The following is a 24,713-nucleotide window of genomic DNA, read 5'->3' as shown; positions in this document are numbered from 1 at the left end:
CTTATTTGAATCTATGCACACCCATTTTCCCAAAAAAAAAAAAAAAGAAGGGTAAATATCATTTTGGACCCTGTGTTTTGCAAAAGTTACAGATTGGACCCTGTGTTTTGTTAAATGACAAAATAGACCCTGTATTTTCTAAAATAGTAAAAATAGGACCCTGAGCTTAATTTTTAACAACTTTTTTTTAATACAACCAACTTGAAGACAATGCTTAATATGAACATATACAAAAAATGTAAACAGTTTTGTCATAGCACTTTTAGATCGGATTATAATTAAACTTTATTTTGACAAAAAAATCAATTCAAGGTCCTATTTGTACTATTTTAGAAAATACAGGGTCCATTTTGTCATTTAACAAAACACAGGGTCCAATTGGTAACTTTTGTAAAACAGAGGGTCCAAAATAATATTTACCCAAAAAAGAATCACGTAAATGGGTGAAGCTAAAAATAAATTGAAGTATGGCGATTACATATTTTTACATCAATACTTCAAATTTTGATGACAATTTATGAATTATATACAATAAAATACATTTAATTATGGTGCCATTTAGTAATACTTTTATTTTTTAATTTTTTAATCACAAAATGAAAGTAAAATTTTTGTTTTTAAATATTTTATTTTTGAAAAACAAAAATGCATTTTGTAACCACTTTTGTTTTTCAATTTTAAAAACAAAAACAAAAGTGTGTTCTGTAAAGTTTATTTTATTTTTAATTTTTGATTTTATTTAAGTCGGGTCTAGTCCGGGTCAGATTCGGGTTCGGGTCAGAAGCCGGGTTCAGCGCCAGGGCCGTGGAGAGGGGAATTGGGTTCGGGTATGGTCGGAGTCTAAAATATTGATTAAGAAAAAAACTATTTAAAAAATATTGAAAGTGATTTTTTTTTTATTTTTAAAATTTTGATTTCTAATTAAAAAATTGAGAAGTGAAAACAGTTTATAGAACATGCTTTTGAAAAATATTTTCACTTTTCCAATTTTAAAAACAGAAAACTGATTAAAAAAGTGTTACCAAACGCTACCTATGTTAAAGTAACTTTTATGGAATGACATTTTATATTTTTATATTACACATAGTTTTTTTGAATGGAAATGGGAACATTTTATTAGCAAATCGCATCAACCATTACAATATTTAAAAGATCCGCTGGAGCATTACTCGCGATGAATGTACGAACTGGATGAAAACAAGAGCTACGAGCCATAAAGTGTGCAACCTTGTTAGCAGAACGTTTAACAAATTGAATCTCAGCAGATTTTAAAGAACTAATTAAAGCTTTACAATCCTGAATCACTAATCCGAAGGGAGATAGCATATGAATCGAACTATGTAAGGCTTGGACAGCAAGAAGACAATCAGTTTCAAGCTGCACTTCATCCCAGTTGTTGCCCTTTATCCAACTAAGAGCCTCTTTTATGCCAAACGCCCCCACCACACCAGCCTCCAAGCAACTTGGTTTACTGATAGAAAACACTTCAACAATGTTACCATGACAATCACGAGTCACCCCACCAGTCCCGTACCAGCCGTCCGAAGCGAAGATAGCTCCGTCCAATAATAATATTTTAATACTTTTTCATAAAAATAAAATAAAATAAATATGTTAATTGTTTAACTTGTGACTTATTTAGTCTTCAAAATATTTTTACCACTACATTAAATAATTTATCTTAATATTAACTTAAGACCAATCCTAATGACTTTAGCTGGAACAACTGCCCCACCTAATCTACACTTAACTTCGTCAGATCACATATCTCTTTATTTTTGGGATTTTTTATTTTTACATTTCATAATAGTTTTTTTTTTTTTTTGCTTTATATAAAAATTTATATAGCAACCAATAAAGTAATCTAAATCGTAACTAAAATCTACCTAATAATTTACATAGAAGCTAACAGAGAAACCACCAAAAGAACTTAAACTATAAATTAAAAATAATATATAAATTAATTCTCTCGAACTTATGATCATAAATTTGTAAATCAATGTGTACAGTCGAAAAAATATAGTGAAGCTCTTTTGACAAACGCGTAGAACTAAGAGTTTGATATTATTATTAAAAAAAAAAAAGTTTGATATTAAAGCACCATATGGCCAAATACTTATCTTCTAATAATTTATATTTTTTATTCTTCTTTTTAAATAGAAAAAATATACTTGATTTTAGGTCTCGGTCAATATGATATTGCCAATTCAAAGAAAAAACGGTACCACTAGCATTTTTTTTTTTTTTTTTTGAAACAAAGGGAAAATTCCATAGCAAAAAACTCAAAATCAAATACCCAATTGATGAAATTACACTCTATACTCTTTTTATAATGTCCTTTTTTATTTTTAGACTCTTTTTCAAAGTCTATCATTTTTACCTCTTTTTTAAAACATTGTACCAATTTTGTCCCTATCACTTCAAGTTACTCTCCATGTGACTCTCTTATGTCAGGGTATTTTGAGTACAATACATATAAAAAGAGGTATGTTTCAAATAAATATAAAATTAGAGGTAAATTTGATTAATTGATTAATAAAAAGAGTATTTTTCAACTTACCCCTACCTAAATTAGCAAGAGCATAGAGTTGGGTTTGGACTAAGACGGACTAGGTCCACATCTAAAGTTTGTGCCTAGGGTCTACCAGCCGAGAGGGCCAAAAAAAATATTTTTCCTTTAAAAATATACATATTTTAAAATAAGGAACCCACAATAATTTGTATTTTCGTAAAGCTCACCTAATCTCAAAACCGATTTTGAGCATGAAAATTAATATTATAGGTTCTATTACCACTAATGTTTGATATGAGTTAATTTTTTTTTTTTTTTAAAGAAATTTTATTAATTAGAAATTTCAACTACCAAATAGAGTAGCAAATTAATTGGAACATGCTTCAAACTGAAATATCGATCAGAAAATAAGATAACAGCTTTTGTAAAATTATGAGCTACTAAATTATTAGATCGTTGAACGAAAAAAAATATTTGTAAGACTAGTTTCAATATATTTTGAGGTATTCATTTAATGACTTATTTGGCCATACTATTTATGTACACATTTGACTTTTTGATAACTCGAATTGTGATGACTCACAATAACGAAACATGGAATCGGAAGGTGCTATGACTTCCCAATTTTATTTTTTTTTTTCAATTTCTTTTTTTTAGTACATTTGAAAAATTATTAAAAAATAAAGGTACTGTTTGGTAACACTCTTTTTTTTTTTATTTTTTAATTACAAAATAAAAGTTTAATTTTTGTTTTTAAAAAATTTATTTTTGAAAAACAAAAATGGGTTCTGTAATAACTTTTGTTTTTCAATTTTAAAAACAGAAAACAAAAGTGTGTTATGTAAACTTCATTTTTATTTTTATTTTTTGATTTTATTTAAATCGGGTCTAGGTCCGAGGTCAGATTCGGGTTCGGATCAGAAGCCGAGTTCAGCGCCAGGGCCGTGAGGAGGAGATTTGGTCCGGGTCTGGTCATAATCCAAAAAATTGATTATGAAAAAAAACTGTTTAAAAAAAATATTGAAAGTGATTTTTTTTTTTTTTTTAAATTTTGATTTCTAATTATAAAATTGAAAAGTAAAAACAGTTTTATAGAACATGTTTTTTAAAAATATTTTCACTTTTCTATTTTTAAAAACAGAAAACTAATTAAAAAAGTATTACTAAACGCCACCACAATTAACTATTTATATATATATATACTAGCTGAATGTACGTGCCGAGCCACGTATTGCTAGTTCCATTTAAGATTTTGGTCTTTTTAAGATTTTGAATGTATTTTATTTTTAAAGATTGCAAATTTTTTGTGAAAAAATTAAATATTTATATTTGAAATATTATTTAATAATGTATTAAAAATAATATTAGTGTAATTATAAAATTGTAAATAAATTTATTATTGGAGTAGTAGATTATTCTATTTAGTTCTTTTTTTAACATAGCATTGTAATGTAAGTTTATAAACTTTATATCTATAAATATTCTGTAAAGTGTTAATATTATATGAACATCTCCATTTATAAAGCTAAAAAGTGGGTCAATGACAGAAGTAGTATATCTGCAATCACACAAAGATACAATTGGTATTTTTGCTTCCTATGCTTATCCAGAGAAAATATTAGATTAATTTTAATATATAAAGATTTTTCTTTTTTAAAAAATAAATAAAAAAATTATTAATATTCTCCCAAGATAGGTTTGTTAGAGAGATATGTGGTTTAGATGATTTTTTTTTAATTTAAAAAGAGATTATTAATATTTAAAAGATTGTTTAATTTTTTGGGTTTAATTATATTGGGTTTATTTGTTAACGAGAGATCAAACCTAATCGTTAAATTTAACAGAATATTCTTAAGTATATTCTGTTAAACCAAAAAATGCCGTTAGATAGACACTTTTAATATATAAAGATATATTTACATGTATTGGGGCCCTGTTAAATTTTGAGCTGACTCTACCATAGATAACCCAAAATCTAATTATCAAACCATTGGAGATGTGATTATAATTGATTAAAAAATAGTCAATAATTTTATTGCTCTTAAATTCAACCAAAGTATGCTGTTTTCAAAATCATTTTACATATCTCTTGATTTTGCTACTATTGATGGAGCTCATTGGACAATCCTTTTTTTCTTCATAATAAAGTAGTTGGTTTTGTTTGGTAGGAGAGAAAAATAAGTACAATGGATGAAAAAATATTATTATTTTGCTTAGGATTGTCAATTACACTCATAAACTCATATCATATTAGCCTTGTGTTATGACATAGTTAGTCTTGTTATATTTTTTATTTATTATTTAAATAATAAGATTATTATTTCTTAATTTTTGTTGGAAGATTATTGACTGATATTCATTGGTAGGTGGATTCTGTCAAATGTTCATTTCATTAGTAGGTGAACTCTATCAGATATTCATTTGGTTTGAAAACTTAGCATATACCACACTTCTTTGATGTTTAATCACTGGCGGTGTATTGGACCTTTAATTGATGCTATTGTTAGAGTTGTCTTCATCTTTATTATAAATGGCATGCAATGCTTATTTTTATTGATTTTGCTCTATGAGCTATATTTTTATGTAATAGATTTGATTCGATTTGCCTTTTCATAGATATTTTTGTTTTCTCTCTCATAAAAGAAAACCCTCTTATGAAGGTTGTTGTTTTGTTAATCCTGTGTGATTTTGATCAGCGCGTAAAAAAAAAATATTACTATTAATTGATAGAATATTTTTAATTAATTTTTAAATTAATAAACAATGTTACAAAAAAAACAACATCTCAACAATTTAGTATTTGCGGTAATTTTTTTTAGTTAATAACACATATGATTACTATTAAAAAGAAAAAGAATTACTTCATATACTATTTTTTAACATTTTATTTTTCAAATTTACAGTTTAGATTGCTAAACATACATATTTTATTTATAAAATTGTATATTAAATTTTAATAAACACATTATATCAATAATATTGTCATAAACATTTTCAAAATAAATATGTTAGAATAATATTTAATAAACACTATCAATAATAATATAAACATAGTGTTACACTTAATTACAGTTTCGTTTATTTTTTAAAATACATTTTTGAATAACTAATAAGCATAAATATTTATTAAAAATTAAATAAACATAAATATTTTATTTTTAAAATTTTTTATGAACTTTTAATAAAAAAATTATATTAATTCTATTGAAATATTATTATAATAAATATAGATTAATAATAGTATTATAAATATTAATAATACTAATAAGTTTATTAAAAACATATACACTATTTATAAAACATAAAAAAAATTATAAATATGTTTGTATATATATATATATTTTTGAAATTCGTATTAAAGTTTAGTAAACATATTATTTTAGTAATATATTAAAATATAAATATTGATTTATGTATTTATATATTTAACTTTAGTGTTTATTTTTGTTAGAAAATTAATTAAAAATAATTAACATAATAAAATCATAAATATATAAATTTATTTTTAAATATTATAAAATTGTATAGAATTATATAATTATAATTTTTGTAATATAATAAATTTACTTGTATATAAGTAAAAAATTGCCAATTTATAATTATCATGAATTTAGAATATAACCTTTTTTTTATACTATTATCACATTTTATTTGATTAATTAGATTAGGAATAATAAGTAAACAAACCAATAAATAATAGAGTAATTTGTTGCATAAATACTTAAGTTTAATTTTCGGTTGCAAATAAATACTTAAGTTTAATTTTTGGTGGTAATAATACTTAAGTTATAATTTTAGAACTTCTATATATACCTGGCTGTTAAGTGTTAAGTAAATTGCCACGTGGTAATCTTTGATTGGTTTATGTCGTTAAATTTTTATTTTTTTTATAAAAAATAGTTTAAATATACTAATAAGAAAATAACATATGGATAATGACTTGACATTTAGCGACCATGTACTTATGAAATTCTAAAAGTATAACTTAAGTATTATTACCGCCAAAAATTAAACTTAGATATTTATTTATAATTAGTAATTAAACTCAAATATTTATGCCGTAAATTACTCTAAATAATATAATAATTGTATTGATATATGTATATTTTTTTTTTTAAAAAAAAAGACTTTATTACATGTTACAATAAATACTTATTGTTATCTCTAGCTCAAAAATCCAAAATAATTGTGCATGAATTTTTACTCTAGATATGGAGGTCCAACAAGGTGGAGCTTATTGGCTAAAGAGGAGCTCATGGGTCAAGGAGGAGCTCAATAGCCAAAGAGGAGCTCATGGGCCATGGAGGAGCTTATTGGCCAAAGAGGAGCTCATGAGCCAAGGAGGAGCTCATTTGCCATGGAGGAGCTTATTGGCCAAAGAGGAGCTCATGGGCCAAGGATGAGCTCATTTGCCAAAGAGGAGCTCATGGGCCATGGAGGAGCTTATTCGCCAAAGAGGAGCATTTTGGGCGCACTAAGCTCCCGACTCCGTCAGGTGCTAAGGTGCAAAAAGCTCCTCAGCTGTCAAATTATCTCAAGGACCTAATGGGCATGAACCGACCCAATTAGCTCCCCTTAGGTACCCATGACCATCCGGGTCCGCTAAATACGAGGGACGCATGCTGTTAGAGCTGCTCCGAAAATATAGTCAAAAAATGACGAGTGAAGAGATATTTAATTATTTTTAAATAATTATTTTATTATTATTTTGTATCTTGAACTTAACCCAACTATAATTACGGGAGGGCATACCTATGTTTAAGGAATTTTAAATCCTAGATGAATATCTATATAAGGGGAGTGAAATCACTTGTAAAGGGGTCCTGAAATTGATACTCACGAGATCATACTCTTGAGCTCCCTCTCTCAAATTCTAAAAACTCACTTGAGGAGTGAACTCTTGGAGAACATAACTCTGGAGAACTCTCCTCAAGCATTGAGATCAATAACACTCCAAGTGGACTAGCCTATTACCCTTGAAATGGGGTGAACCACTATAAAATTTTTGTGTTTGTTTTTGGTAAATTTCTTTTTGCAAACCGGTTTACTTTGATTAACTATTGCTTGTGTTCATCTTGCTTGTTTTACGAACTTTTTAGATCTGTTGACGAAAAACCGCGTCAACACTTACAACTATAATCCAAAATACAATTATGATCTGAAAATTTATTTACAATTTTATAACCCGACACAACCCACCTATTATACATATTCATAAAAAAAAAAGAATGTTGAGTCTCTTTATAATAAATGAGGACAAAAATAGAATCATTATGTTACTAATAATATATATATCTCACATTATTTATAATATATATAATTATTAGAGTAATTAAATACCGAATCTCATTCATTATCATTAGTGGCTTATATCAATGATCTTACTTCTTATATGAACCACCACCAACACTTAAGACAACACAACTTGTATACATATTAATGAAGTACACATGGATGGACTTTAATTGAAGAGATCATCCTAGATTTTGCCCATATTGTTATGTATAGGTTGAATTGATATAATTGAAAGGCTATATATATTTATATAAATTAATAATTTAGGTTGGCAATCAATTCAATCCATACATCCCCATAATGACAACTCAAAATAGTGAAAAATATTTCAAACCCCATAGTCCACGCTTTCTAGTGCGTTCATGCCATATCACGTTCATCACACAATTCATCCCAATAAATAATAAATAAATAAATAAAGTAGTTAGGGGCAAAACAAGTTTCACACATTCAACAAGAAAACAAGTATCTTCATAATTCACTAAATTACATAAACACCCCTATTCATGAGCTACTTTGAATATTAATTTTACAAGTATGTTGGAATATTATTAAAGAGAATATGATTGTTTAGAAATTTGTAACTATATTTAATTTTATATGAAAATATTTAATTAGATTATTATTAATTAAATTACCTTGTACGAAACTAGTTTAACATTATTAATAGATAAATTTATTGAATTAAGATTGAAGATAGTTTTTGATAAGTAGTATTAACTATTAAGATTAGAGTCTACATTTTTTCAAACCATTATTAACATTAGAGTGATGTCCTTTTTCTAAGTATTATTAATCAATCTAAATCATTTTAATTTTCCAACTATGTTTAGAGTGATGTCCTTTTTCTAAGTATTATTAATCAATCTAAATCATTTTAATTTTCCAACTATGTTTAGAGTGATGTCCTTTTTCTAAATATTATTAATTAATTTCTCGTTTGGTACGCGTATAAGGATTGTATTGCATTAAATAATAAATGATACTATATTTGAATAAAGCAATGTATTGTATTAATTATTATGACAAAAAATTTAAATACAATGTATATTGTATTATTTAATACATAATAAATGATCCATATTAGCTTGTATTATAATACTTACAAGGGATTCGGGGTCAACACCAATCTTCGATCCGGATTCGGACTCGGACCCGAACCCAAACACGAACCCAAACCCGGAACCCAGACCCGGACTCGGACCCTGACCCAAAACTAGGACTCGGATCGGGACCCGAGACCCAGACCCGAGACCTGGGACCTAGACCCTGACCCGGGACCTGGACCCGGACCTGGACTCAGACCTGGACTCGGACTTGACCCCGGACCCGGACCCGGACCTGAGAACCGCAACCTGAGACCCGGATCCAGACTTGAACTCATTCCTAGACCTAAACCTGGGACCGGGACCCGGACTCGGACTCGGGACCCAAGACCCAAACCTGAACTCAGACCCAGGACCCGAACCTAGATTCGGATCAAGACGTGAACTTGGACTGTAAAGACCGCTTAGTTTAATTTGGAAATTAGCAGTTGATCACGTTTAATTATGAAATTATTTATAGCTATTTAAATAATTATTTATACTGTTATTTATTGAATTCAGAGATGCATTTTTATGTCATATAGTAGTTTGCATAATTTTGCATTCCGGTGCCCGGTATTTTGGAACTCGGTGTTTGGCTCAGTAGAAATCACAACTTAGTATGTTAGTAGTTTGGGACGGTTTTTTTAGACATTGAGAATGTCGGGAATGGCCGGGAATTTAGAATTTCTCAAAAATACCCCTTTAGTGCTATTTATGTGGTTTTAGGGTAGAGGGGCAAAATGGTCTTTTTGCCCCATTAGTATTTTGTCTTCTAGTGATTTTATTAGTGAAATTATATGTTTATTTGGTATTATGTGTTGGCTGAAAATGATTAAGTAAAACCCTTAATTTTATTTTACAAAACTCCATTATTTCAAAGTTAGAAAATATTCAAAGGAAAAAGCAAATTTTTTTCTCTCAAGCTCTCTCTCTTTTTGGCCACTTGAAGCAGCAAGCCAAGTGGTGTTTTCTCTTCATTTTCAAGTGATTTTTCAGCAAGTTAAAGTGATTCTAGAAGAGGTATTTCTTTGTTTAGTTTCTTACTTTGTTTTCTTGAAATTTTTGATGAAAAGATGAGTAATGCATGATGATTTTGATGTTGTTGCTGCTGTAGTTTTAGGTTGTTTTCTATGATTTTCTATACTTGAATTGAATGGAATTAAGTAGGTTTCATGCATGCTAGTTGCTTGGTTTAAGTTTGTGAAATTTTGTTCAAAAGCTTTGATTTTTAAAGAAATGTGTGAATCTGTGATTTGCTTGCTGTGGTTGTTGGATTTCATTTTCAGAGGTTTAATTATGCATGATTAAGTAGATTTATGTTGGTTTGATTGCATGTTAACTAGGTTTTACTCAAGTTTGAGTTTAGAACTCAAAGCTTGAGCTTTAATGGTGTTTTTCATTTCTGTGCATTCTGGGTAGATTTGATGCCTTAGAAATGTTATTTGGGTCATATGGAGTAGGTCTGGAAGGTTTGAAATGTTTTGGAGTTGATTTGAGCAAGATATGAATTTTTGATGTTGCTGCCTGCGAGAAACCGGAATTCCGGTTGTGCATCCGGAATTCCGGATGGGGTTTTGAAATTTCCCAGAACCGGAATTCCGGTTGGGCAACCGGTCTACCGGTTGGGGAAAATTCAAGAACCCTAGTTTTCCTCGATTTTATGTTTTTGGGGGTATTGCCATGCTTTTTATCGATAGGGTAACTTTTAGTTCCTAGTTTAAGTCCCCAGGAAGTGATTTAGCGTATCACTTATAGTGTTGTGATTTTTATGGTTTAGGAGCACATGTCCGCCATAGCGCGAGATAGTTCCGGTCGAGTTGGCGGCACACCCGAATTCGGAATCCGAGGTAAGATTAGTATAACGGTATGCATATGTAGATTACATGTTTAGCGTGCATGTAGGAAGCTGTTAGATTACATTAGATATGTATGTTGGCTTCGAACCATCCAACCGTGTCACGTCTGCAATTTGGAGTATGACCAAGAAGCGGAGTATGACCGGTTCGACCGATTAGGCCGACAACGTATCACGTCGGTACAGCCGGAGTATGACCAAGAATGCGGAGTATGACCGGTTCGACCGATTAGGCCGATACTTAGGTTGGTGGTTCCGTACTATTTGACGTATCACGTCGGTACAGCCGGAGTATGACCGAATGGAGTATGACCGGTTCGGCCGTCAGCCGATCTTGTAACACGTCGGTACGAAATTTGGAGTATGACCGACGGCGGAGTATGACCAGTTCGACCGATCAGGCTGTTACTTGTCAATAGTACCGTCCCTATGAACGTTCAGAACTCAATACCGTGTTGGACACGGCAGTTAGGGGGACTCAGTATCGTGTTGGACACGGCAGTTAGGGTTATGATCAGGGGTATGGGCGTCTGATCATGACCGGGTTTATGTATGAGTATTATTATGCTTTTCTTACTGAGTCTGTCGACTCACAGTGCTATGTTATGTGTAGGTAAGGGCAGGGCTAGAGCTGATGGACCGTGAACGAGCCTATGAAGATTGTACATGTCAGGGCGGTTAGGCCTGGAGCGTACGATCATCGGGACAGCAAGGCTATTTTTGTAACTAGTCGCTAGGCGACAATTATTTTGTATGAACAGTAAACTTTTGTAAATGATTTTGTAATCGGGATCCCGAGTCTTTTGTATAAATATTTTACAAGTTTAATTAAAAGCAAAAATTTTAATTAATCACGTTTTCCATAAATCTCGTTGATTAGCAACGAGCTGCACAGCATGTTTAAAAATCACGTAATACGCCTATGTTAGTTAGGGTGTTACATGGACCCAAACCCGAGACTCGCAACCCGGACCCGGGAGTCATCGGACCCAGACCCAAACCCAAACCTGTAGTTGGTGTTAGGGTCGAGTGTATTGAAAATATATTATAACTTTACACAATCTATTAATACAAGTCAATACCAAACATAGTATTGTATTAAATAATAATAATACAACAATATAACATAATACAATACAATACGACATACCAAACGAACCTTAAATCATTTAATCAAGGTGTGAACCAATATTGAAAAAAATGCTCTTCAAATACACAACAAAATTTAGCCTATAATCTAGCTAATTGATCTTTCTCTCAAAACTTAACAATACTAAAAAAAATATATTATTTATAATGACGTCTAATTTTATTATTTTTATAAAATACTTATTTAAATAAAATAAATAAAGCATGAATTTATCAAACTATTCATTCTCAAATCAGAAAAGATATTCAAAACGTTTATAAATAATTAGAAAAACGAAGATTTTTTTCTTGATAAATTAAATGAAAATATAGTTCAACTTATTCATTTCAAGAGTATTTGAAATTAAAATTTAAACATCACACAATAATTTTAAAGCAATGATTAGTAGTCTTTAAAATTCCCATCAACTAATTTATATATATAAGTTATATTAAAAACTAAAAAAGAAAACTTAGATGTCATTAGATTAGTGAATTGTAATATCTTTATAAAAGTTTCAAACATAAACTAAACAATAGAATTATAATAGTATTAGTGATTGAGTTACAATTATGTCAAACTAAATATAATGTTAATTGAATGAATTGGATTATTTTGGGCTGGTTGGCTTCAATTTTCAATTTCCTTAATATAATAATTGAGCTTGTTAAAAAAATAGGGTATTTTATAATGTATTTCTCAAAAAAATTATATCAATGCATTTTTTAATTTATAACATAAAAAGTAATATTTAAACAATTTGTTTCACACGTATGTAAAATAAAAGAATCACATGTGTAACAGGTTGTTTGAATCATGTTTTACATTTTGGCATGAAAACTTTTTTAAAATTTTTCAAAATTTTACAGAATATTTTTAATAATTACAGCATATATTCAAACAATCTATTTCACACGTATGTAAATTAAAAAAGTCACACGTGAAATAAATTGTTTGAATCTTGTTTTACTTTTTAGCATGTTAAATTTTTTCAAATTTCTCAAAATGTTAGAGAATATTTTTAATAATTACAACATATTCAAACAATCTATTTCACACATATATAAAGTAAAAGAATCACACGTATAAGAGCATCTCCAATAATAATATTTTTTAAGAGTGTCAAAAATTTTCACATCACTTAAAAATATATTATTTTATTTTATTACTCTTTTATATTATTTTTGACACTATTTGTTCTAAAATGATCGAATAATAAACATCTTCTTTGCGAATGGCAGTATTCCTAATGGACTGAATGACACGAATATTGTCTTGATTCCGAAGAAGAAACAGTCTACTTCGATGGGTGACCTTCGACCCATATCCTTGTGCAACGTCTTGTATAAGATAGTGTCTAAGGTGAATGCGAATCGCTTAAAGGAAGTGTTGCCTCAGATCATATCCTCAAATCAATCGGCTTTCATCCTGGGATGCCTTATTACTGATAATATTATGATAGCGTTTGAGGCTATGCACTTTCTCAAAAGAAAGCGTAAAGGCAAAGAAGGCTATATGGCGCTCAAACTGGATCTTAGTAAAGCTTATGATCGTGTGGAGTGGGGCTTTCTTCGAGCTATGATGAGTAAAGTGGGATTTGATTTGCGTTTCATTGATCTTGTTATTGCTATGGTTAGCTCTGTGAGGTATAGAATAATTCATGGCGGACATGAGCTGGGTCCGATTGTTTCTGAGAGGGCTTCTCATCTTTGATACAGAAGTTCGAGCGGGATGGTAGGCTTAAAGGTTGCAAGGTTGCTAATGGGGCTCCGGTTATATCTCATATGCTTTCTGCAGATGATAGTTATATATATTGTCGTGCAAATGATAGAGAGGCTTCGAATATATTACATCTGCTTCAGCTATTTGAGATCGCTTTTGGTCAACAAGTCAATTTCAGTAAGTCCTCTGTTTTCTTCAGTACTAATGTTCCTATTGCTACTCGAGACCGATTGTGTGGGATCTTAGAATGAGACTTGCTGATGAACATAGTACTTATCTTGGCCTCCCTTGTGTCATGGGAAGAAATAAGGATGCCATTTTGGGGTTTTTAAAAGACAAAATGCAGAAGCGCATTCAAAGTTGGGAGGGTCGTTTTTTGTTTGCCGTTGGGCGTGAAGTTTTAATAAAAACCGTAGCGCAAGCTTTGCCAAGTTTTGCTATGTCTGTGTTCTTGTTGCCACTGAAAACTTGTCCACATCTGGAAAGCATTATGTCTAAGTATTGGTGGAGTTCGAGTAGTAAGAAAGGTGTGGGCTGGTTTAGTTGGAGGAAACTATGCAAAAATAAGAACTCTGGTGGGATGGGTTTTCGGAGTTTGCATGAATATAATCTATTTTTGTTGGGTAAGCAAGGTTGGCGGTTACTTCTGCACCAGGATTCCCTTGTGGGTCGGATATATAAGGCTCGATATTTTCCTAACTGCTCATTCTTGGAGGCCGAGTTGGGTGGCAATTCGAGCTTTATATGGCGCAGTGTCTTTTAGTCACAATCGCTACTCAGAGATGGTGCCCGTAGGAGAATAGGACTAGGTTCATCTACTGAGGTGCTTAACACACCTTGGCTTTCGTCTGAGGCTAACCCGTGTGTGGTGTCTAATCATCCGGCACTGGCCAATTGTAAAGTGTCTCAACTCATGAAGCCAGATAGTAGACAATGGGACTTAGAGCTTATTGAGGACTTGTTTGATTCCCGTGATGTTGAGCTCATCAAACAGGTGCCTTTGAATGTTAATCTTCGGAGTGATAGTTGGTTTTGGAATAATAATTCAACTCGTTTTTTCACTGTCAAAAGCTCCTATAATCACTTATAGGCAATCAATGGTAATTGGAACTCATCTATGGAGGATGATGTTTGGAAGATGTTGTGGAAGATTAAAGCCCCACCTAATGTTTTACATTTTGCTTGGAAAGCTCTTTCAGGTTGTTTGCCTCCACGTACTCAACTTTATAGTAAACATGTTCCTATGGATCTACATTGTGTGTTGTGCAACTATGGGGAAGAGTCAATTTTCCATGTTTTGGTTCAATGCTCCTTTTCTCATTCATGTTGGCTCTGATCGGCGTTAGGTGTTGGCCATTCTGCAGCAACCAATTTTTTTGACTGGTTTATGGAAGTGTTGGCAGTAGGCAATATGGGGTTGGTTGAAGAAGCTGATGGTTAGTTGGGCAATTTGGAAGGCTCGGAATGATATGCTTTGGAATGGTAAAAGTTGTAGTGCTGCTGATGTTGTTTGGCTGGCTCGTACCACTCTCCGACAATAGAAGTGTGCTTAGTCTAAGCGGCTGGACTCGATTTCCCTGGCTTCCAATCGCACTGACACAAGAGAACGCTTGTCCAAACCGGCTGCTGGACAGTTAAAAATTAATGTGGATGGGGCGGTTTTTGAAGACACAAATGAGATTGGTACTGGTTTTGTAGTATGCGGCTGTGATGGTCGAATAATTAAGGCGTTTTCAACTATTTCTTCTGTCAGTTGCCAACCTGAAATTGCAGAAATTCTAAGTGTCAAAGAGGCACTTAGTTAGATAAAGAGGAATAACAAGTCAAATGTTATTTTAGAGACAGATTTCATTTTAGTTGTTCAAGCTATTCTTAGTTCGGTATCTATGCCTTCTATTTTTGGTCTATTTGTTCAAGATTGTCAATTTATTTTATTTTATTTAAGTAATGTTTCTATTGGTCATGTTAAACGGTCTGTTAACAAAGCCGCGCATTGTATGACACATGGTGTTTGTTATTGGTCAGGTCATCGTTTTACTGAGAGCGATGTTCCCCTTGCTCTTCAGGTCTTTGTATTAGCGGATATTTCTGTCTAATAAAGATTATTTTCATTCAAAATTTTTTTTCTTACTAAATTATAAAATAATAATAATAAAATAAGAAAAAGAAGATATAAAGGATATTATGGTATAACATTTTTTTTGGAGCATTATTTTTCATTCCAATAGTAATGATCAATTGAAAAATACTAAAAATATATCCATATCATCAAACATCTTTCATAATATTTCCATTGCAGATGCTCAAACATGTTGTTTGAACCCTATTTATTTTAAATCTTTTTTAAATTTTTCAAAATTTTACAAAATATCTTAAATAATTACAAATTATATAAAAAAAATTAGACTACGAAATTTCATCGAATGGCCCTTACAATTTTCCTAAATATTTTGGTTGTATTATTCTTGATTTATTTTGGGTGGTTAATTTGGTTGGACATAGACATATTGCAAAAGTATTTGAACACCAAAAAGGGTATTAGTGTAATTTAGAGAAAGAAGAAGAAGAAGATCATTGGCTTGATATTACCATATATTTATATAAATAAATATATATATATTTGATCACAGCTCAACCTCAAACGCCAGTCTTTCAAATCTTTTATCTATCTGGATTCTCTCTTTTGTATTCTTCTTCTTCTTCAACAATACTCCTTTCACACACACACAAATATATATAATATTGATTAATATTTTATACATAAATTCAGGGACGGACGCTGCATTGGACCATATCACGCCATTGTAGTCTCAGTGATTTGAGATTTGAGTTGTTGTAATTCAGATCTAATAGAATAAAAAATAATCAAACAATGGGGAGTTTGGGAGCGTTTCTGAAACACCCAGATGACTTTTACCCACTTTTGAAGCTTAAAATGGCAGCCAGGCATGCCGAGAAACAGATCCCTCAGGTGCCTCATTGGGGCTTCTGCTACTCAATGCTTCATAAGGTCTCTCGTAGTTTCGCTCTTGTTATTCAACAGCTTGGAACTGAGCTCCGTGATGCCGTAAGTTGATGATTTTTGTAGATTATGACATTGTTGGCATTCTAATTTTGATACTGTTTGTTCATGATTTGATGATTAATAATTCTTTAATGGGTTTGAGAATTTTGGTTTGAATGCCTGATTTATTGTGAGGTCAACCTTTTTTTAACCATGTCCGTACGTTTTTATCCTGAAAGATTCGGACTTTTGTCTTGTAATAATTGATAGATGTTGAAGCCTGTAATATATAATCTCTTATTGTGGAATATTGCTTTGGTAAGAGTCTGAGAAAGTAGAATAGGTAGATATTAATTGAGGCCTTGCCTTTTTGAAAAAAGGGGTAGTTGAGTTGTTTAGGCTTTTAAATTTTCACGTTTGTTTGGGCTAAAATTGACTGATAGGCTCACTATTTACACGTAAGCTGTAATTATAGAGAACCAAAACACAAATCAAGTTTGGTTGTATACTGACTAATAGCTTTTGAAACTAAACTGCTAGTTTGTTTGTAAACATTTGTTGAAATACATAATACCAGAAAAGGGTTGAAACTTTAAACTCATAAACTTGTGTGAGTTTTTTTTTTTTTCTAAAAGAATTTAATTTCTTTCCAGCTCTGCTATGTATGAGAGGCAAATTTGTGCACCATTTGGATGTAAATGGGACAACTCTAGTTTTCTTTTTGAATTGGAAAGTGGAAACTGTATTTATTAGTCAAGAAAAGAAAAATGAAAGAGGTTTACAATTTTATGTCTATTTGTACAAGGACTTCCTGAGTCCTGACTGGTTCATTGCTTTTGAATTCTGGGCACTTTCTATGGGTTTTGATTCTCTCACTATTTAATAGTGGCAAAAGTATAATCATTAGCCATTTTTATATGGGTATAAGAGAACAGTGACAAATTCAAGAGGAGTAGCTGAAATGGGTATAGTTTCTTTTTCTTCAAATATTGTAGGCTTAGGCGGGAGCCTAGTTGACAGGGTCGAGAAGACATGAGTTTCAATTGTTTTATATAAACAAATTGTTAACATCACAGATGCTAACAATTTCTGTGTCTTGGGTATCTCTAGTTTCATTTTTCTAATCCTTTGTAAAATGACCAGAATATGGTTTAATCTGTTTTGTCCTCTATATTATAACATTATGTGCAGAAAAACGTTAGTATCAAGAAAAACTATTAACTGTTTGTGTTTTGCATAAGTAATTATTACTTTTCTTGTTGTTATTACTAAGATAGTTGCATATTTCTGCAGATGTTCATTATTCACTTTGTTTTGATTGTTGCTTTGATTTTTATTAGCTTAGTAATTTAATATGTGAATTACAAATGTTGATTTTTGTGTCTTTGCAGGTATGTATATTTTATTTGGTTCTCCGAGCCCTTGACACTGTTGGTTTGTTCCTATTACCTTTGCTCTTAAGCTTTCTGTTAAGTTTCACCTGATATTGCATGTAACAGATTCAATCTGATCTATTGCATTTCAAAATTTGATTTAATTAGTAACCCCATATTTTTTTTTCAGCTTTTATAAGCTTAGTGTTGCAATTTTTTAAATCTCAATAAACATTGTTGTTCAAGTGTTAAAAGAAAATTCATGACTTTTGGTTATTGCGATAGCTTTTACAAAACTTCTTTGGACCTTTGTTAATGGTATTTATTATCAATGCATATATATGTTATTTATTTCTTGATTGATTTTTCAGAGGATGATACAAGCATACCAAATGATGTTAAAGTGCCTATCTTGAAGGAGTTTCATCGTCGCATATATGATCCCGAGTGGCATTTTGCTTGTGAGTTTTTTAAGAACTCATATACTATATTTCAATAAGCATGAGAATTCTGTATTCAATGGTTCTTTTCAAAAGATATTTTTCAAATCATAATATCTTTTTGTATGCTTCTGATTGGCATGTTTACTTCTGGATGACCACATATATTTTTTTTAGTGTTGTTTGGTATGTGAAGTTCGAAATAATCTGATTTATGAGCTTGAAAGGGAGGGGAATATGATTCTGCAGAACCTTATTTGACTCTATGTTTTGCTGTGACATGAGAATATTGTGCATCATTCATCCCAATATAACATATATATGTTAATAAATATTGCATGAGACCATAATTTTATAATTAAACTCATTTGTTAGTTAGGTTTCATTTTAACCACCCTTGGAGTGTAAAGTGAACACCAATGATATTGCTTTTTATGTGACTAAAGAAATACAACTCTGCTACTAATTAAGAAAATTTTTACACCTTCCCGTTCACGTGCAAGCAAGCAAGCGATACTTAGGTACCGATTTTGGCATACCATTCGTAAAAGTTGAAGTGGTCACATATTGCTTCTTTTGAGTAATGTTGAATTCATTGTCAAAATTCTTAATTTGCTTTACTTATATTTATCTCATATTGCTTTCAGGTGGTACAAAGGAGTACAAAGTTCTCATGGACCAGTTTCATCACGTTTCAACTGCATTTCTGGAACTAAATGAAGGGTTTGTTCTTATTTTTTTCTTATGTAAATTATTAAGTACAAAGCAAATGTACTTATTATGATATGTGCATCAGTTAATTACTGTTTCATATCACATTTCTCAGTCTCTGGAGATAATTACAAATAAAATGCTTGAAATTTTTCTTGTAATTGTGCATTTAATTACATGTCGATTCATCAAGTACTTCAATTTTGCAGTTATAAGGAGGTAATTGAAGATATTACGAAGAGAATGGGTGAAGGAATGGCAAAGTTTATCTGCAAGGAGGTTGGTAACTAATTGTTTTGGGGTGCATTTGAAATCTATTTTGGACCTCAATCAAATCAAAACATAGGTTTTAAATTGGTTCGAGCCAAGTTTTGAACGAAATTCACAAAAAAAAAAAACATAAAATTATGAAAAATTAGAAATTTAGTATGTATAGATTCATAAGAATTAAAACATAACGTCCCTTAATAAGAAGTATGCTGTTCAAAAAACCCAATAAAAGTTTGAAAATAAACATAAAATTCAATTGCCTAGGGTAAAACTAGTCAGAATAAAGTAAAGCAAGCTGCAGTTTTCACTTCCATGTGATTTGATTCCCATGCTTTTAATCTCATTTTGCAGGTAGAAACAGTTGATGACTATGATGAATATTGCCACTATGTAGCAGGACTTGTTGGTATAGGGCTCTCCAAGCTTTTCCATGCTGCTGGTTTGGAAGATCCAGCTGATGATTACCTTTCGAATTCAATGGGCTTATTTCTTCAGGTATATCATATTATATGAGAAAAAAAAAGTACAGTTTGATTCCCAGTTTCAACTATTTCTGGAATCTGATCCTAATGCTGTTGAACTGTATGCGATTACAACAGAAAATAAATATTATTCGAGATTATCTGGAGGATATCAATGAGATACCAAAGTCACGCATGTTTTGGCCGCGCCAGATTTGGAGTAAATATGTTAACAAACTTGAGGTGCATCTCTTTTACAATCTTCATTCTGTTAATAACTTTCTTCTTTGACCGTGATTTGGACTTTGGATGATCATCCTGTCAATTCATAATCAAAATGTGTGATTCGCCCCTGTTTTAGTTTTTTCTAACGCCCCTTTTACTACTGGAAAACAACTATCTGAATTGGATTCTGTTACAATCTCTTCTTCAGGACTTGAAATATGAGGAAAATTCAGTGAAAGCAGTGCAATGCTTAAATGACATGGTCACTAATGCTATAATACATGCAGAAGATTGCTTGAAATACATGGCTGCTTTACGGGACCCCTCTATATTTCGGTTTTGTGCTATCCCTCAGGTAGGGACTGCTCTTTAATAAGATCTTCGTTTAATCTTGTCTGATTCACAACAATTTATAGCTTAACATGTTGCATAGAACAACTATTAACTAATTTGAAGTTGATCCAGTGATTATATACAGTTCTTACTTCTTAAACTTGAATAAATTTCTAGAATGGTTCGGTATAGATGAAAATAAAGTAGGTATTTTACCTCGTGGTTTGCTTAAATATGCCCACATACATCTCTGTAGTTTCAATAACACCAAATTAGTATTTTACTGAACAGTACAAAATGCTCATTTGAACAAATTTTTGGTCAAAGTTAATCTTAACAAGACAACGATACTCTTTAATCTATAGCATTTGAATGTGGGTGACTGACAGTGTTTAAGTGATTTGTTACCAACTTGATTTTATTTTTTTCGTTGTTTTTACCTCTGGTTTCACGAATAATCATGTACTTGTCATGGATCAAGAAATTTTGTTTTTCAGAAATTTGAAACTTATCATTACCTTTGTTACATATGCGTAGGTCATGTCGATTGGCACGCTATCTTTGTGCTACAACAACATCGAGGTCTTCAGAGGTGTAGTGAAGATGAGGCGCGGTAAGATTTCAGTCTTTGCACATGAATTTCTTTTTATAGAGAATGTGTTAGGTGAGACAAATATATAGTAGAAAAAGGAAAGCATAGTTGAAATAGAAAATGGCAAAAGAGAAGATATAACTTAAAGGGTTTAAAAAATTTAAAACTTCATAACAAATTGGGTAATCATCAAGATTACCTTTCCCTTCCTAACATATTAATCAATTCTAAACAGCCCCTAAGGTATTTGAGCAAGCAATACAAGAAACCAGATTCTAAAACAAACCGCAAAATTAAGAACAAAGTACCTTCAACAAAAAGTTCCCAAGGGTAAATCTCACAAAGTAAATGAACAAAAATGAAAGCATAAATGCTCATTCATCCTCCTGGCTGCACAACCTAGCCAACTTGTTGGTAATAATAATATTCAACTGAGCAGCTTGCTCCACAATCTCCATACCCTTCCGGGTTGAGATATTGTGAGCTATCTCAGCACAGTATGTCCTGTTGTGCATCATCAGAAGTTGAAATGGTTTTCATGTTAATACAGAATGTGTGTTATTTTGAAAGAAAAAGTGCACATCATACTTTGATATGACAACTTAAGGCCTAAGCTTTCTATGCTTTCTTTGCACTTAAGTATGTAGAATTTTAGAATTAGGAGCAGTACTTCTGGCTAGAATTTTCATAAAGATTGTCAAAACCCATCCCTGTCTGTTGTGTTTCTGTAATGCCAGTCTTATAACATTTGTTGCCATTTTGATAAGACCCGACTATCCTTTTGATCGCAATTAATCTCAATCACAACAGAACAGTAGCCAAAATAAGAACAATAGCAGAAAAATAGAGAAGACTTGTGTATAGGTTGATATTAGAACAGAGAAGTACAGAGACAATATCCTAGGCATTCGAGAGGCCTACGCATAACCCTCTAAATTCTTTTTAGCATGCTATGTATACTATGTATTCCCTCCCTAATATTACAATTAATACGAAGACCCATATAACCCTTTTATTTGCTATTCTCTCTCTCACCCTAATCAACATGGGATCTAACACATTTAAAAGTTTTCTTTAATACTCTTCTCACAAGCATATATTTTATTTATGTTTTGGTAGAATGGGAAATGCTCTACTGGTACTAATATAATATTGTTTGGCCATGCTTGTATTTTCTTGTCAAGAATCATGAGTCCCTGATGCTGATTTCACTTTGCTTGTGTTTTCTAGGTCTTACGGCTAAAGTAATTGATAGAACGAATACAATGGCTGATGTCTACGGCGCTTTCTATGATTTCTCATGTATCATGAAGTCCAAGGTACGATTCTTGTATATGTAGAAACCATGATAATGGCTGCACCCTATGGAAGATTTAGAAGTATACTTTACCCCAGGCTCGAAGAGAGTTTAGCTCTAATAATCGATAACTTACAAATTATACCAATGAAAAATGAGTATAATTAAAAAGCCTAACATTTTCCTTAACCATGAAAAAGGCATAATCTTCTGTGATTAAGAGTGTGTTTTGGAGAGAATTGTGATTATTTGGTAGGAAGGAGCTAGACCAAGGATTTCAAATCCTCAAATTTGATATAGTTTGCAATCATTGGAGTAATTCCCATTCTACAGTTAAAATCTCCTATTTACTTCTAATTCCCCCTCCAAGGCTCCAACCAATTAAAAGAGAGAATGTTTGGTCTTCTCTCATTCATTTAGAGAAGTGCTCTATCATTTATGCCCTTGGAAATATACCTCTCATTTCCTTATCATCAAATATGTGTATGACCAAAAAACTTTCTTGGGGTTTGGATTATAATTGTGAGCCTTGTTTGTAATGGCGATTTTGATTAATATGCAAATCTCTTTCCTTTTTTTTTTTGTTTTTTAAGGTTCATTTTTCGATATTAAAATCAATTTATTATCATTGGCTACCACAGGTTGACACCAATGACCCAAATGCACAAAAGACATTGAGCAGACTAGACTCTATACAGAAAGCCTGCAAGAACTCTTGGACCCTTACCGCCAATAGGTATTTTTCATAATTAATTTCTTGTACATTTTCATGAATATTGAACACTGTTTTTCTTTTCTAAATTTTGTGTGCCTGCCTTATCTTTTTATTTTTATATTACAGGAAATCTTATATACTCAAGAATCAGTCAAATTATTCAGCTGTGGTGAGTCTCTCTCTTTGAATTAATATTTTTTTAGAGAAGAAAAAGGACTAATTACATCTTAAATCCCAATGCAGATTATCATGTTCATCATTCTATTGGCTACCATTCTTGCTTATGTTAATTCCAACCGATCAAATAACTAGTGTAAGTTTTGTCCCAAAATATTAAATGTCACTTAAAATTAATCAACAAATTTCTCAAATCTCATCCCTGAATTTTTTTTTTTCTTTCTTTTGCAGGATTTTGCTGGCTTTATTTATTTATTTACTTCAGACCAAAGTGGCCAGTTTGTCCAAAAAAAAGAAAAAGTAAAGAAAAATGTGTTGTTATTTTATGTGTAGACAGTAGACATTTATGGAAATATTGGGTTTTGAGAGTAATATTATTAAAAGAAAATTAATAAATTATTGCAGTTGCATGAATCCCATTTAGCTTTTGATCATTAACAGCTAAACAGCATTGTATTTATTTCTTACCATGCATATATATATATATGTATATATATAAGGGTGTCTATCAATGGTTTGATGCTTCCAATTGAAATGAAAATATATAAAATAGGGGTAGGCATCCGATCCAATCCAACTAATTGGATTTGGAAAATCATCATCCGATCTAATCCAATTAGACCTCAAAATCCAATCCAATCTAATTACTAATTGGATTGGATCGATTTTTTAATTGGATATTATATTACACACCTAAATTTCAATATTAGCTTAAAAATATAAAGAAAAATACGTAAAAAAAACTAAGTATCACTTTTTATTTGAAGTTTAATACTTCATAAATATACTATTCTTACACGTGTATTATAGCTAAAAGTTTTAAATAATTAAAACAATAACATTTCTAAGTAATAAAATAGAACAAAACATCATGAAAATAAATACACTAAACAATCAATTGTTATAAATTCAACATACAAAAAAATCTAATAAAAATATAATAAATATTTATTATATTTTTCAATATTTTTTATATAAATAATTTTTTAATCTATATATAAATGTAATTGGATTGGATCGGTTTTTAATTGGATTTTGAGATTGACATCCAATAACCGATCCAATCCAATTAGAATCCAACTTTTAGCATCCAATCCAATCCAATTGTAATTGGATATCCAACTTTTTGTAATTGGATTGGATTGGATCGGTTCAGTTCAATTGGATTAGATTGGATGATGCCCATAAAGAATAAATAAAAAAGATATACAATCAACCCTACCCTTCCATATTATATATTTTCTTTTAACTTTTATATTTTAGTTTAAGGAGAGGATATTCAATGGGTCGATTGGTCAAATGGTCTCTCTCCTTTGATGTTCTACTACTTCTCCTCTTTGTTTTCTGCCTTAACACCTACTAGCAAGAAGTTATTGATGATGTCTCTACTGCTGTGCCTGAGTATGCAAATGTTGAGCTATCTCACCCTGTAACTGAAGATGAAGCAGTTTTTCAAATGCACCCAAATAAGAGCCTAGGTTCGGATGGTATAACCTCAGCATTTTACCAAAAAT

General features: G+C 31.1%; 1 protein-coding gene across 2 annotated transcripts; it reads left to right on the top strand.

Annotated features, from left to right (window-relative positions):
- Positions 1-16,196: 16,196 nt before the first annotated feature.
- On the top strand, positions 16,197-23,613 carry LOC115725458 (squalene synthase 2). Of its 2 annotated transcripts, none has more exons than XM_030654986.2 (14): positions 16,197-16,668; positions 17,997-18,039; positions 18,350-18,439; positions 19,066-19,141; positions 19,339-19,408; positions 19,751-19,894; positions 19,999-20,103; positions 20,294-20,440; positions 20,956-21,031; positions 22,241-22,329; positions 22,949-23,043; positions 23,149-23,191; positions 23,266-23,335; positions 23,431-23,613. In XM_030654986.2, the coding sequence occupies exons 1-13, from the start codon at positions 16,474-16,476 to the stop codon at positions 23,332-23,334; spliced, it is 1,242 nt and encodes a 413-aa protein (XP_030510846.2). In that variant the 5' UTR covers positions 16,197-16,473; the 3' UTR covers position 23,335; positions 23,431-23,613. The 2 variants fall into 2 exon arrangements, with proteins under 2 accessions (XP_030510846.2, XP_030510849.2); XM_030654989.2 differs by lacking the exon at positions 16,197-16,668 and adding an exon at positions 17,291-17,381.
- Positions 23,614-24,713: the final 1,100 nt, after the last annotated feature.

This window comes from Cannabis sativa, chromosome 6 (assembly GCF_029168945.1).
Source record: "Cannabis sativa cultivar Pink pepper isolate KNU-18-1 chromosome 6, ASM2916894v1, whole genome shotgun sequence".
Classification (NCBI taxonomy): domain Eukaryota; kingdom Viridiplantae; phylum Streptophyta; class Magnoliopsida; order Rosales; family Cannabaceae; genus Cannabis; species Cannabis sativa.
The sequence above is the reverse complement of the archived record's forward strand: the minus strand, read 5'-3'. Positions and strand labels throughout refer to the sequence as shown.